Raw genomic sequence first — 10,830 nt, 5'->3', positions numbered from 1 at the left:
GTGGGGTGGGGTGACAGGGAGGTGAGGGAGAGAAGATCTCTCAACCGCAGAGGAGAAAAGAGGAAAGTAGGACCTAGTGTTGTCCATATGTTCACTGCTCTCCGCTTACACAGGACTTCCAGCACAGGATGGTCAGGGATCAGTCAGCACCAGGGACAGCTCCTGACCTGCTCTTGCTTTTTTCCCTTAGCAGTGTTGCCTCCCTTTCTGTCTCCTCAGCTATAGTTTCACCTAGGCTGCCTCTCGGGTACCCCAGGCTTCTCCTTAGTAAGATCTGAAGAGCAGGTCTGAGTTCTCCCCACTTTTATCCTTGAGCTTTCAATCTCCTTGTGGGTGATGGGGAATTGGTTACTCCCACATTCCTCCCACCTCTTCCCTGTTCAGTAGATCTGGGTTTGATGCTGATTGTGCCACTGAATTAGTGTCTTATTACACAGGCAGTCTCTTTGAACTTCAGTTTTCTTGTCTGACAGAGGTATGTAAAGAGGGCATTTCAAGTGATGGTGCATGTGAGAGTGTTTGCACATGAGTAAACATGGGAGGTAGAGGGGATGTGAGGAGCTGGAGGGTAGAGGTCTATGGGGTATGCCCTGGGGGTATTGATGGGAAGCAGCGTGTTTGAGGATGGCTGGGGCTGTGCAAAGCATCTCCTGTGACCTGAGGATGTGCCAGTCATGTCCTTGGTACCATTCGGGATATTTCTTACTCCAAAGACTGTAAACTCTAAAAATGAAGTGCCTAATGTACAGTAAGTGCTCAGTATTTGGCTGATTAAATAGCAAATGCTTTCACTGCATGTGATATCCAAAGAACTACTTTGTAAAGTTTTGTAGATAAATTAATTTGACCCTCACAACAATCTTATTAAGAGGTACTATTGTCACAACTCCCCATTCTTCAGATAAGGAAATGGGCATAGAGACATTCCTAAGATACTCAGTAGCAAGTGACCAAGCACAATATTCAAACCTGAGCCGGTCGGCACCAAGTTTAAAGTTATGCACTGTGGCCGGGCACCGTGGCTCAAGTCTGTAATCTCAGCATTTTGGGAGGCCGAGGTGAGTGGATTGCTTGAGTTTAGGAGTTGGTGACCAATCTGAGCAACATGGCAAAAACCTGTCTCTACAAAAAATACAAAAATAAGCTGGATGTGGTGGCGCGTGCCTGTAGGCCCAACTACTCAAGAGGCTGAGGTGGGAGGATGCCTTCAGCCCAGAAGGTGAAGGTTGTGGAGATCGCGCCACTGCACTCCAGTCCGAGCAACATAGCGAGACCTTGTCAAAAATAAAGAATGAATGAAAGAATTATGCAGTGATACTGCCCAGAGGATAGCGTGCACGTGAAATGCTTAACAGTGAAGTTGGTGCTCCTGATGGCCGCGGGTGGGCTGAACCGGACTCCCAGCGCCCGAGAGGAGCACCAGGGGAACTACAATGCCCACAAGGCCCCGCGCCTTCCTCGATGCACTTCCGGCTGGCCTTGGACTCAGGCAGAACATTGGTTCTCTGTGCGGGGCTTGGTGGCGAGGATTGGAGGGCGGGAGCTGTGCTGATTTAGGATTGGCAAAATCGCTATCAGCCACGCCTCTAAAACCCGGAAGTAACCTCCCCGGTAGTCCCACGTGTAGCGGGGAAACAGGAGTTCGGATGGCTGAAGGGGATGCCCACTGGCCGAAGGCCGACTGTGATTTCCCTACCCCCACAAGGCGATTTTGATCCCCTGAGTGCTGCTCTTGAGGACTCAGGCCCCGAAGCTGTCCCAGGGAGGTCTCCGCTGCATCCCACAACCCAAGCTGTGCCTCATGGAGTCGATGTTTAGCAGCCCTGCCGAGGCGGCGCTGCAGCGAGAGGCCGGGGTGCCAGGACTGCTCACTCCTCTCCCGGACCTGGACCGAGTGTACGAGCTGGAGCGAGTCGCTGGATTTATCCGCGACCTGGGGTGTGAACGAGTAAGGACAGACTTAGGGAAGGATGGCTCGCCTCTGTGGGGATGGGTCGCCCAGAGGATCCGGATCTTGGGGGATTTTGTGAGGGCGAGAGGGTGGGGGAATCAATCTGTCCGCAGCGCTTTGACCATCCCTCCCTTCCACCTACTACGTGGGGCAGAGTGCACCTCTGGGACCGGGGGCTTTGAAGGTTGAGTGGGAGCTCCTGGAATATTGCTTTAAAGAGGCCCTCGGTGGGAGAGAGGCTGTCCGTGACTCCATGGTTTATGCTTATAGGTTGCCTTGCAGTTCCCTGACCAGCTATTGGGAGATGCTGTGGCTGTGGCTGCACGACTGGAGGAGACGACAGGGTCAAAGATGTTCATTCTGGGGGACACAGCCTACGGCAGGTGTGAACTTGGCCTTAGGTGGGCCAGGCCTGGGGATCTGGGGCTCATGGGGTTTTACATCTATGACAGTGTTTGCCTTCAATGGTGGTGTTTCTCCTTGGTGATAATGGTAATGATTCCCCTCCTGATGCTAGCTCCCTTCATTGACAATGTCTTCCTTTAATGAAACCATTTTATCCACTGACCACATTTTCCAGTGATGACAGCAACTCGCTTCCAGAAGAAAACCCGTTTCACTGATGCTGTCTCCCCTGCAGCTGCTGCATGGATGTGCTGGGTGCTGAGCAAGCTGGAGCTCAGGCTCTCATACATTTTGGCCCTGCCTGCTTAAGCCCCCCAGCCCGCCCAGTGCCCGTTGCCTTCGTCCTTGGTCAACGTTCTGTGGCCTTGGAGCTCTGCGTCAAGGCCTTTGAGGCCCAGAACCCAGACCCCAAAGCACCTGTGGTGCTGCTGAGTGAGCCGGCCTGTGCCCATGCCCTGGGTAAGGGGTTTTGCCTGTATATGCACAAAGGGTGGGCCAACTGCTTTCTGCCTTAATTTCCCCATTTCCATATACATCCATAGAACTCTTGATATGGGCTTGGCCCCAGCCTACTGGGTCATATTTAGTCTCCTGGGGATGAGGGAGCTCCTGCTTTGCCAGGCTCCAACATCAACACTACCTCCTTCTCTTCCAGAGGCTTTGGCTACTCTCCTGCGCCCACAGTACCTGGATCTGCTAGTCTCCAGCCCAGCTTTTCCCCTGCCAGTGGGTTCCCTGAGTCCAGAGCCTAAGCCCCTGGAGCGTTTTGGGCGCTACTTCCCTCTTGCCCCAGGGAGGCGTCTAGAAGAGTATGGTGCCTTCTATGTGGGGGGCTCTGAGGCCAGCCCTGACCCAGACCTTGACCCAGACCTGAGTCGGCTGCTTTTGGGGTGGGCACCAGCTCGACCCTTCTTCTCCTGCTGCCCAGATACAGGAAAGACTCAGGATGAGGGTGCCCGGGCTGGACGGCTAAGGGCACGAAGACGATATCTGGTAGAGAGGGCCAGAGATGCCCGCGTTGTAGGGCTGCTGGCAGGCACACTGGGTGTAGCCCAGCACCGCGAGGCACTGGCCCACTTGCGGAACCTGACTGAGGCTGCCGGCAAGCGTAGCTATGTGTTGGCCCTGGGGCGGCCCACCCCCGCCAAGCTTGCCAACTTCCCTGAGGTGGATGTCTTTGTGCTATTAGCCTGTCCTCTGGGTGCCCTAGCCCCTCAGCTTTCTGGTAGCTTCTTCCGGCCTATACTGGCACCATGTGAGCTGGAAGCTGCCTGCAACCCCGCCTGGCCACCTCCAGGCCTGGCTCCCCACCTCACACATTATGCAGACTTACTGCCTGGTGAGTAGTGGGGCATTGCCTAAGCTGGAAACCTGGGGCACGGAGTCAGGGGGTGAGTATGGATTTTCTTTCCTCCTCCCTTTCAGGCTCTCCCTTCCATGTGCCTCTCCCACCACCTGAATCAGAGCTGTGGGAAACCCCAGATGTGTCACTCATTACTGGAGCTCTCCGACCCCCACCTGCCTGGAAGTCATCAAATGATTCTGGAAGCTTGGCCCTGACCCCACGGCCCCAGCTGGAGCTGGCTGAGAGCAGTCCTGCAGGTAAATGTACAAGTCTCCACTCTCAGCTGAACTCTTTCTCCAGATGCAGTGCACTCAGACTGAGCTCCCTCCCTCTACAGCCTCGTTCCTTAGTTCCCGGAGCTGGCAAGGGCTGGAGCCCCGCCTGGGTCAGACGCCAGTGACAGAAGCTGTGAGTGGAAGACGAGGGATTGCCATCGCCTATGAGGATGAGGGAAGCGGCTGATACCATGTGGGGCCGGAGACATAGATGGACTTATGAATGACTGCTAGGACCTTTAGCATTCCCTGCATCAACCTCCCATCCCCCTGCCAAGATCCTTGAAGGACCTTGGAAGGAGGGAGGGCAGGCAGCCCTTCACTGAGGATAGGATCCATCTCTGATCTGTCCTGACACTGGCACAAGCTAAGCACATGCCCAGTAAATGCTTGTTGTTTGGCTGATGGAATAAAGGGCTTAGGGACTTCCCTGAGGCCTCTGGACCCATCTGTCTTCCTGGGGCAGCCCAGGACCTTTGGCCAATCCCAGTTCCTGGTCTCCAGTTGAGGGTCTGTCCTTGTCAAAAGGCAGGTGCTAGACAGTCTAGACCACGGTTTCTCAAACTCATACCTGACATTTGGGGCCAGATAATTCTCTGTTGTGGGGCCTGTCCGGTGTATGGTAGGGTGCTTAGCAGCATCCCTGGCCTCTGCCCACTAGACATCAGAAGCACTCCCCCAATTGTGACAACTAAAAATATCTCCAGACATTGGCAAATGTTCTCTGGGGGGGGCAAAATTGCCCTCAATTGAGAACCACTGGTCTAGCTGGACCTGCACTGTCCAGTACAGTAGCCACTAAGTGCATGTGGCTAAACTTTAAGTTAATTAAGATTAAAAGCTCAGTTTCTCAGTCACATTAGTCATTCAAGTGTTCAGACAGCCACATGAGGGGACAGTGCAGCTACAGGATATGCCATCATGGCAGAAAGTTCTGTTTGTTGGACAGTGTTGGTCTATACTGACTCTTATTTCTCAGGGAGATCACAGCAACCTGAATAAACCAGATAGCTTTTCTCTTTGTTTCTTTTTAATTCATGAAATACTATAGGTCCTGCACAGGTCCTGGGATGTAGATGTTAACTGTATTTAACCAGATTCCTTTCCAGTGTACTTGGAAAGAGAGTTAAATATGCAGTCAGCATACAGTGAAACAGCCCTATCTGGGAGGAGGGAAGCCCCAGGGACAGCTGGATGCCACAGGAGACACCTGACAAGGACTGAGAGTAGGCTTCCCAGAGGGCATAACACCTAAGCTGGATCTTTTGGAGGAAAAATATAATTGTCAGGAGAAAAGGAGTGAAAAAGACATTTGGGCTTAAACACAGGCATGAACCAACATGGCGGGTACTTCAAGCAAGTGGGGTTGCTGGGCCCTAAGGGTGGAGAGGGGTGAAATGAAAAGACTCACCTCTTCTTCCCCACATTTGTTGAGAATCCTGTCATGGAGGCATTGTCTAGGGTATTCAAGGTGAACAAAGGAGATGTGGTCCCTACCTTCAGGGAATGCCTAGTCTAATGGTGGAGGTAGAGCTGTAAGCTGACAGGGTGACCCGGACAAAGTGGGCATCAATTTTGTTCTACAAATATGTACTGAGGACACACTCTGTGCCAGGTACTGGAAATACAGCAGTGAGTGACACAAAAGACATGGTGCTTACATTCTTCCAGGGGGAGATGGACAAATAAAAGACTTGGTATGCCAAATGGTGATCAGTAAGTACCGTGAGAAATGTAAAGCTGGGAAGCAGAGGAGCTTTTAAGGGGGGTGGAATATTAAACAGAATGGTCAGAGAAGGCCTTTTCAAGAAGGGAGCAAAAACTGAAAGGAAGTTACAGGATGAGCCGCATGGATAGTTAGGAGAAGCAGAGGCAGCAAGTGCAAGGGCAGTGACGGGAATATGGCTGGCACGTTCAAGGAAATAGCAAGGAGGGCAGTGCAGGCAGAAGAGAGTTAGTGGCGGAGTATTAGAAGGTGAAGTCAGCTGAGGGGCGTGGGGAGCCTAGCAGGCCATTGTGAGGACTTTGGCTTATCTCCTGAATGAAATGGGAGCCATCAGGGCATTTCGACAGGGGAGTGACAACTTACTGAAGCTTAATAAGCATCACCAGGACATCGTGGGAGCCCAGCAAACGCGCTTCCCTGCCACTGGGTTAGGGAAGGCTTGACGGAAGGACGATTTCGGAGGATGGCAGGTGTTAGCCAGGCAGCGGAAAGACAGACAGCCAACAGGCGCGCTGGGGCGGAGAGACGCTTTCAGCAAGGTGAGGCGGAGGGCACGCGCGGCGCCACCCACCACTGGCTACGACGCACGACGGCTGGAGAGGACGCCTTAGGGGCCCACGAGCAGGCTAGAGAATAAAACGGGGCTGGCAGGGCGAGGTGGAGAGACTCGAAAAGGACCGGCCAGATGTCGAAGTTCCTAGTAAGGAGAGCCCCCGAGCCTCCGCCGAGACGCGAGACTACAATTACCACAATCCCCAGCGCCTGCGGTTCCGGCGTCGCCTTGTTCTAGACGGGCGGCGGCGCTGCGCGGGGACCGGCGTGGGGTCACGTGGTGCCGGCGCGTCACGTGGGCGAGTCAGGTGACGCTGCGGGGCGGGCGGACAGACTGCGGGGCGGACGGTGGACGCTGGGACGCGTTTGTAACTCCGGCCCCACGGTTCCGACCCCCGCCGCCGTCGCCGCCATGACGGGGCTAGCGCTGCTCTACTCCGGGGTCTTCGTGGCCTTCTGGGCCTGCGCGCTGGCCGTGGGTGAGGCCGGGTCCTGGCGGGCGGGGACAGCATCGCGGCCGAGCTGGCCGGGCCGGAACCCACCGGGGAAGTGGCCTGCGGGGAATACTGGCCCCCCGCGCGCTCTGCACCCCGGGCTCTTTGGACTGGCGCCTGCGAGGGCCTCTGACCCCGACAGAGGAGACCCCGATCTCTAGCTGCTTGAGGAGGGGCGCGGGTGCGGGAGGGTAGGGGCCGCGAGGGCAGTACTCCCCCTTTCTGCCACTATCGCTGTCTCCCCCCGCCCCCACGTCTCACTGCCGTCCCCCTTTTCTTGCTCCTGACCGGCCTGCTTGGTCACAGGCCGGCTGCTCCGGTTCCTCTTTTCCCGGTCGCTTTGCCCTCCCCCACTCACAGCTTGTTGGGTAAACAGCGGAACGGACTGGACCGGCGGGATCTGGCGGGGCCTGGCTGGAGCGCTTGCTCCCTCGGTCCTGCCTCGGATTCAGGCTTGCGGGTGGCGATCCTGCCTGCACAGGTGCTTGGTCTGGGAGGTGGTTTTAGCAAGGGAGTGGCAGAAAATGGAGGCCTAAGCACACGAATCTGTCTAGATAGCTGTATTGTCACCTGAGGGCAGCCTGAGGACGCCCCTTAAGGGAGGTTGTCCTTCAGCTCGGCGCGGCCCTTCAGTTCGGCAGCTACTTTAGGTTGAGGAACTTCTCTCTCTGCAGAGCAGCCTGTAACCCCCCTTTTTTTTTCCTCACTGCTGCAGGAATCTGCTACACCATTTTTGATTTGGGCTTCCGCTTTGATGTGGCATGGTAAGGGAGGGCAGGGACAGGATTCCCCTTGAAGCTTCTGCCCTGCAGTCTCTCCTCTTTTCTCTGGTCTGAGTCCCTCTCCCACACCACCGCCTGCCTGGGACATGGACCTTTGGGAAATATGCAGTCAGTTGTTGCACGCAGAACTGGTGATGGGGTTGAAGGGGGGTTGGGGGGCCAAGATTTTGTGCTCCACTTCCCTGCTAGGGCTGAATTGCTTTCTTCTCTGCCTCCACAACAGGTTCCTGACGGAGACTTCGCCCTTCATGTGGTCCAACCTGGGCATTGGCCTAGCTATCTCCCTGTCTGTCGTTGGGGCAGCCTGGTGAGTACTGGCGTGGTGGGATTGGGGGCAGGGGCTGAGTCATGGCAGGTGGCGTCACTGGAGTCTTAGTCATGCTGAGGGCAGTGACAGCTTGGGCTCTGCTCATCAGTTTTTTAATCCTTCTACCAGGGGTATCTATATTACTGGCTCCTCCATCATTGGTGGAGGAGTGAAGGCCCCCAGGATCAAGACCAAGAACCTGGTCAGGTAAGTGTCAGGGCCCTTGGACTTTCGTCAGAACTAGCTGTGTTGGCGCTGCCTGTGTGTTTGATCTGACATCCTGTTTCTGACAAGCCGCCTTGTGGATGGGATGGTAGCAGCGAAAGGTTGCTGGGGACTTACTGGGCAGGAAGGATGGTTTCTTTCTCATTTCTTTCTCCTTTCCACTCCTTACCCCTAACCTCTACCACTACCAGCATCATCTTCTGTGAGGCTGTGGCCATCTACGGCATCATCATGGCAATTGTCATTAGCAACATGGCTGAGGTACGGAAGGCCAGGGTGGCAGTGGGAATCCATTCCGGTGTGTTCTACGCATTGCTTAGAGATGGGATGGGGTGCATCAGGGTAGTTTCTGATTACTTTTCTTCTTCCCTCAGCCTTTCAGTGCCACAGACCCCAAGGCCATTGGCCATCGGAACTACCATGCAGGTGGGTGGATGGGTGTATGAATGCAAAATGCTGGGATTTCATGCCTGCTTCTACTCTCTCCCCTCCCAGCTTGGACCCCCATTTTGATATTCTCTCACCTGCTTTTTCTGCTTTGCAGAGTGGGGATGGGGATTGGCCCCATTGGCTCATATCTCCCCCATTCCTGGCTTAGCCTCACTGCACCCCTCTCTATCCTCCCAGGCTACTCCATGTTTGGGGCTGGCCTCACCGTAGGCCTGTCTAACCTCTTCTGTGGAGTCTGCGTGGGCATCGTGGGCAGTGGGGCTGCCCTGGCTGATGCTCAGAACCCCAGCCTCTTTGTCAAGATTCTCATCGTGGAGATCTTTGGCAGTGCCATTGGCCTCTTTGGGGTCATCGTCGCAATTCTTCAGGTGATGAATCCCTTGGGGAGCCTCTGTGTCCTTGTCTCCAACCTAGCCTTACCCTCCTTCTGGAGAAGCTGAAGTGCTCTCCTTCTCTACCTATAACTATAGATTCCCCCAAACAGCTTCCACCTCCTCATTTCCAGCTTCTGGTTTTCTCCTGCAGGGGCTATTTTTGTCTCTGATTTGGTATCACTGACAACAGCCCTGTTTTGTTTTTTTTTTTTCCCCCTTTCTAATGCTTTGTATCTGTATAGCTCTCACTTAGTCTCTCCCTCTTTCTGTTCTCTCATTTTATCTGCCATGCTCTTCGTACTTCCAGTCTGTATTCGTGATCTAGACTGGGATGGAATTTTGTCTGTCTATATCAGTCATGGTGTGTTTGACTGCCTCTTGGAGCTATGTGTATTTCTCTGTGACATGCCTGTCAGTAGGACAGCATTATCTAAATTGTGTGTGTCTAGTCTGTCTGACAGTGTGTGAATTTGTGACTAAGGATCAGCCTGAGGGTCTGAGTGTGACTGTGGGTGCTTGACTGGGTTGACTCTTAGTGACTAGCTTTATCCATATGCCTCCTCTCTCCATCTGTCCCACAGTGTAACTCTGGGGTTGTCTGTCCCTGTCTGTCTGCCTTGTCTGTCACAGTGTGTCCATCCTGGTTAGTCATAAATCTCTTGTGGTCTGTCCATCCAACCATGTGCTAGGTCTCATTTTCTGTCATTTGACACTGCCTTACGTATTCCTCTGTCCCTGCCTGATTTTTCCTGTTCTTCTTTTGCAGACCTCCAGAGTGAAGATGGGTGACTAGATGATATGTGTGGGTGGGGCCGTGCCTCACTCTTATTTATTGATGGTTTTCCTGGGACAGCTGGAGCTGTGTCCCTTAGCCTTTCAGAGGCTTGGTGTTCAGGGCCCTCCCTGCACTCACCTCTTGCTGCGTGTTGATTTGGAGGCACTGCAGTCCAGGCCGGCTGTCAGTGCCGGGAGCAGGCTGCTGCTGCCGACTCTGTGCAGCTGCGCACCTGTGTCCCCCACCTCCACCCTCAACCCATCTTCCTAGTGTTTGTGAAATAAACTTGGTATTTGTCTGGGTCAGTGCAGCTTCTGTTGCCCTCTTGCGCCACCGTTCACAGAGGAAGGGTAAAAAGGCCTTTACAATGCTCATGCCAATCCCTTGTCAGCTTTCTGACTGCACACTTCTGATCTGCACAGAGTTTGCTCCTAGGTGGGGAGGCAAGGGTGCTGCGCGGAGGACTCTGTAGCCCCCAAACAGACTTGTTTGGGGATGAGGGAGTGTGCAGATATGGGCCTCTGGGTGTGTTTGTGCCTGTGGTCCTTCTAGGCCTGTTTGCTCAGGGCTCTGACCACAATGCCCCAATTGTCTGACAACATCTACTTACCTGGCTGTACATTCGGGGACCATCATCTCCGTCCCTGTGAGGCCTGGAGCCCAGGCAGTGGTCTCTGCCTTCAGTGATGGTCCTGTTCCAGTAGCAGCCCCTCCCAGAAACCTGTGCTCTGATCCTTGTTCCTAGGGCCCGCAGCTCCTCCCACCCCTGTCCAATCTCTTTTTCTCCTTCCCTGACCCTGTTTCCGGCTACCGTAGAAGCCCCAGCCACCTCCAGCCCACGCCTTTAAGGGTCCTGCCCCCTCTCTGCTGGCCGACCTTGAATCTTGGTCCAATTAGAGTTGACAAATCCCTAGCCCCCAGCCTGAGTCTGCCCAACCTCCAGGTCCCCTTCCTGGGGAGTTCGCGCTCCAATCCAATCCCCACTCCCCGCTAAAGAACTCTACAGTCTGCACCCGCTCGCCGGTCCGACCTCTAAGCCCACCCTTTGGACCAGCCTGACCCATTTCCTCCTCCGCTCCGGGGTCCGTGCCTCCTGGGCGCTCGGGCTCGGCCGCCGGCAGGGCGGGCTCGCAGCGGCGCGCGGCGGGTGCGGGCGTGCTGGAGGCGGG

The 10,830-nt window shown here is 54.8% G+C and overlaps 2 protein-coding genes across 7 annotated transcripts; both read left to right on the top strand.

Moving 5' to 3' along the window:
* The first annotated feature begins 1,580 nt into the window (after positions 1-1,580).
* On the top strand, positions 1,581-4,995 carry DPH2 (diphthamide biosynthesis 2). 4 transcript variants are annotated; one of them, XM_017881876.1, is made up of 6 exons: positions 1,581-1,948; positions 2,222-2,334; positions 2,532-2,815; positions 3,012-3,695; positions 3,782-3,958; positions 4,039-4,995. In XM_017881876.1, the coding sequence occupies exons 3-6, from the start codon at positions 2,599-2,601 to the stop codon at positions 4,161-4,163; spliced, it is 1,203 nt and encodes a 400-aa protein (XP_017737365.1). In that variant the 5' UTR covers positions 1,581-1,948; positions 2,222-2,334; positions 2,532-2,598; the 3' UTR covers positions 4,164-4,995. The 4 variants fall into 4 exon arrangements, with proteins under 4 accessions (XP_017737365.1, XP_017737366.1, XP_017737364.1 ...); XM_017881875.1 differs by having other exon boundaries at positions 1,584-1,948; positions 2,592-2,815; XM_017881877.1 differs by lacking the exon at positions 2,532-2,815.
* A 1,279-nt stretch (positions 4,996-6,274) lies between these two features.
* On the top strand, positions 6,275-9,966 carry ATP6V0B (ATPase H+ transporting V0 subunit b). 3 transcript variants are annotated; one of them, XM_017881879.1, is made up of 8 exons: positions 6,275-6,733; positions 7,464-7,512; positions 7,754-7,837; positions 7,967-8,044; positions 8,254-8,323; positions 8,437-8,488; positions 8,690-8,880; positions 9,653-9,966. In XM_017881879.1, exons 1-8 carry the CDS (start codon positions 6,667-6,669, stop codon positions 9,677-9,679), a joined length of 618 nt encoding a protein of 205 aa, XP_017737368.1. In that variant the 5' UTR covers positions 6,275-6,666; the 3' UTR covers positions 9,680-9,966. The 3 variants fall into 3 exon arrangements, with proteins under 3 accessions (XP_017737368.1, XP_017737371.1, XP_017737369.1); XM_017881880.1 differs by lacking the exon at positions 6,275-6,733 and adding an exon at positions 6,760-7,229; XM_017881882.1 differs by lacking the exon at positions 7,464-7,512.
* Positions 9,967-10,830: the final 864 nt, after the last annotated feature.

Source organism: Rhinopithecus bieti, unplaced genomic scaffold (genome assembly GCF_001698545.2).
Source record: "Rhinopithecus bieti isolate Rb0 unplaced genomic scaffold, ASM169854v2 scaffold_12155, whole genome shotgun sequence".
Lineage (NCBI taxonomy): Eukaryota > Metazoa > Chordata > Mammalia > Primates > Cercopithecidae > Rhinopithecus > Rhinopithecus bieti.
This window is presented reverse-complemented; position numbering and strand designations above follow the sequence as displayed.

Coding starts and splice junctions, on each gene's coding strand:
- DPH2 (XM_017881875.1), top strand. CDS start 1,802: ATGGAGTCGATGTTTAGCAGCCCTGCCGAGGCGGCGCTGCAGCGAGAG. Junction 2,335..2,591: donor GGGGACACAGCCTACGGCAG/GTGTGAACTTGG, acceptor TCTCCCCTGCAG/CTGCTGCATGGATGTGCTGG. Junction 3,696..3,781: donor TTATGCAGACTTACTGCCTG/GTGAGTAGTGGG, acceptor CCTCCCTTTCAG/GCTCTCCCTTCCATGTGCCT.
- ATP6V0B (XM_017881879.1), top strand. CDS start 6,667: ATGACGGGGCTAGCGCTGCTCTACTCCGGGGTCTTCGTGGCCTTCTGG. Junction 7,838..7,966: donor TCTGTCGTTGGGGCAGCCTG/GTGAGTACTGGC, acceptor TCCTTCTACCAG/GGGTATCTATATTACTGGCT. Junction 8,324..8,436: donor TCATTAGCAACATGGCTGAG/GTACGGAAGGCC, acceptor TTCTTCCCTCAG/CCTTTCAGTGCCACAGACCC.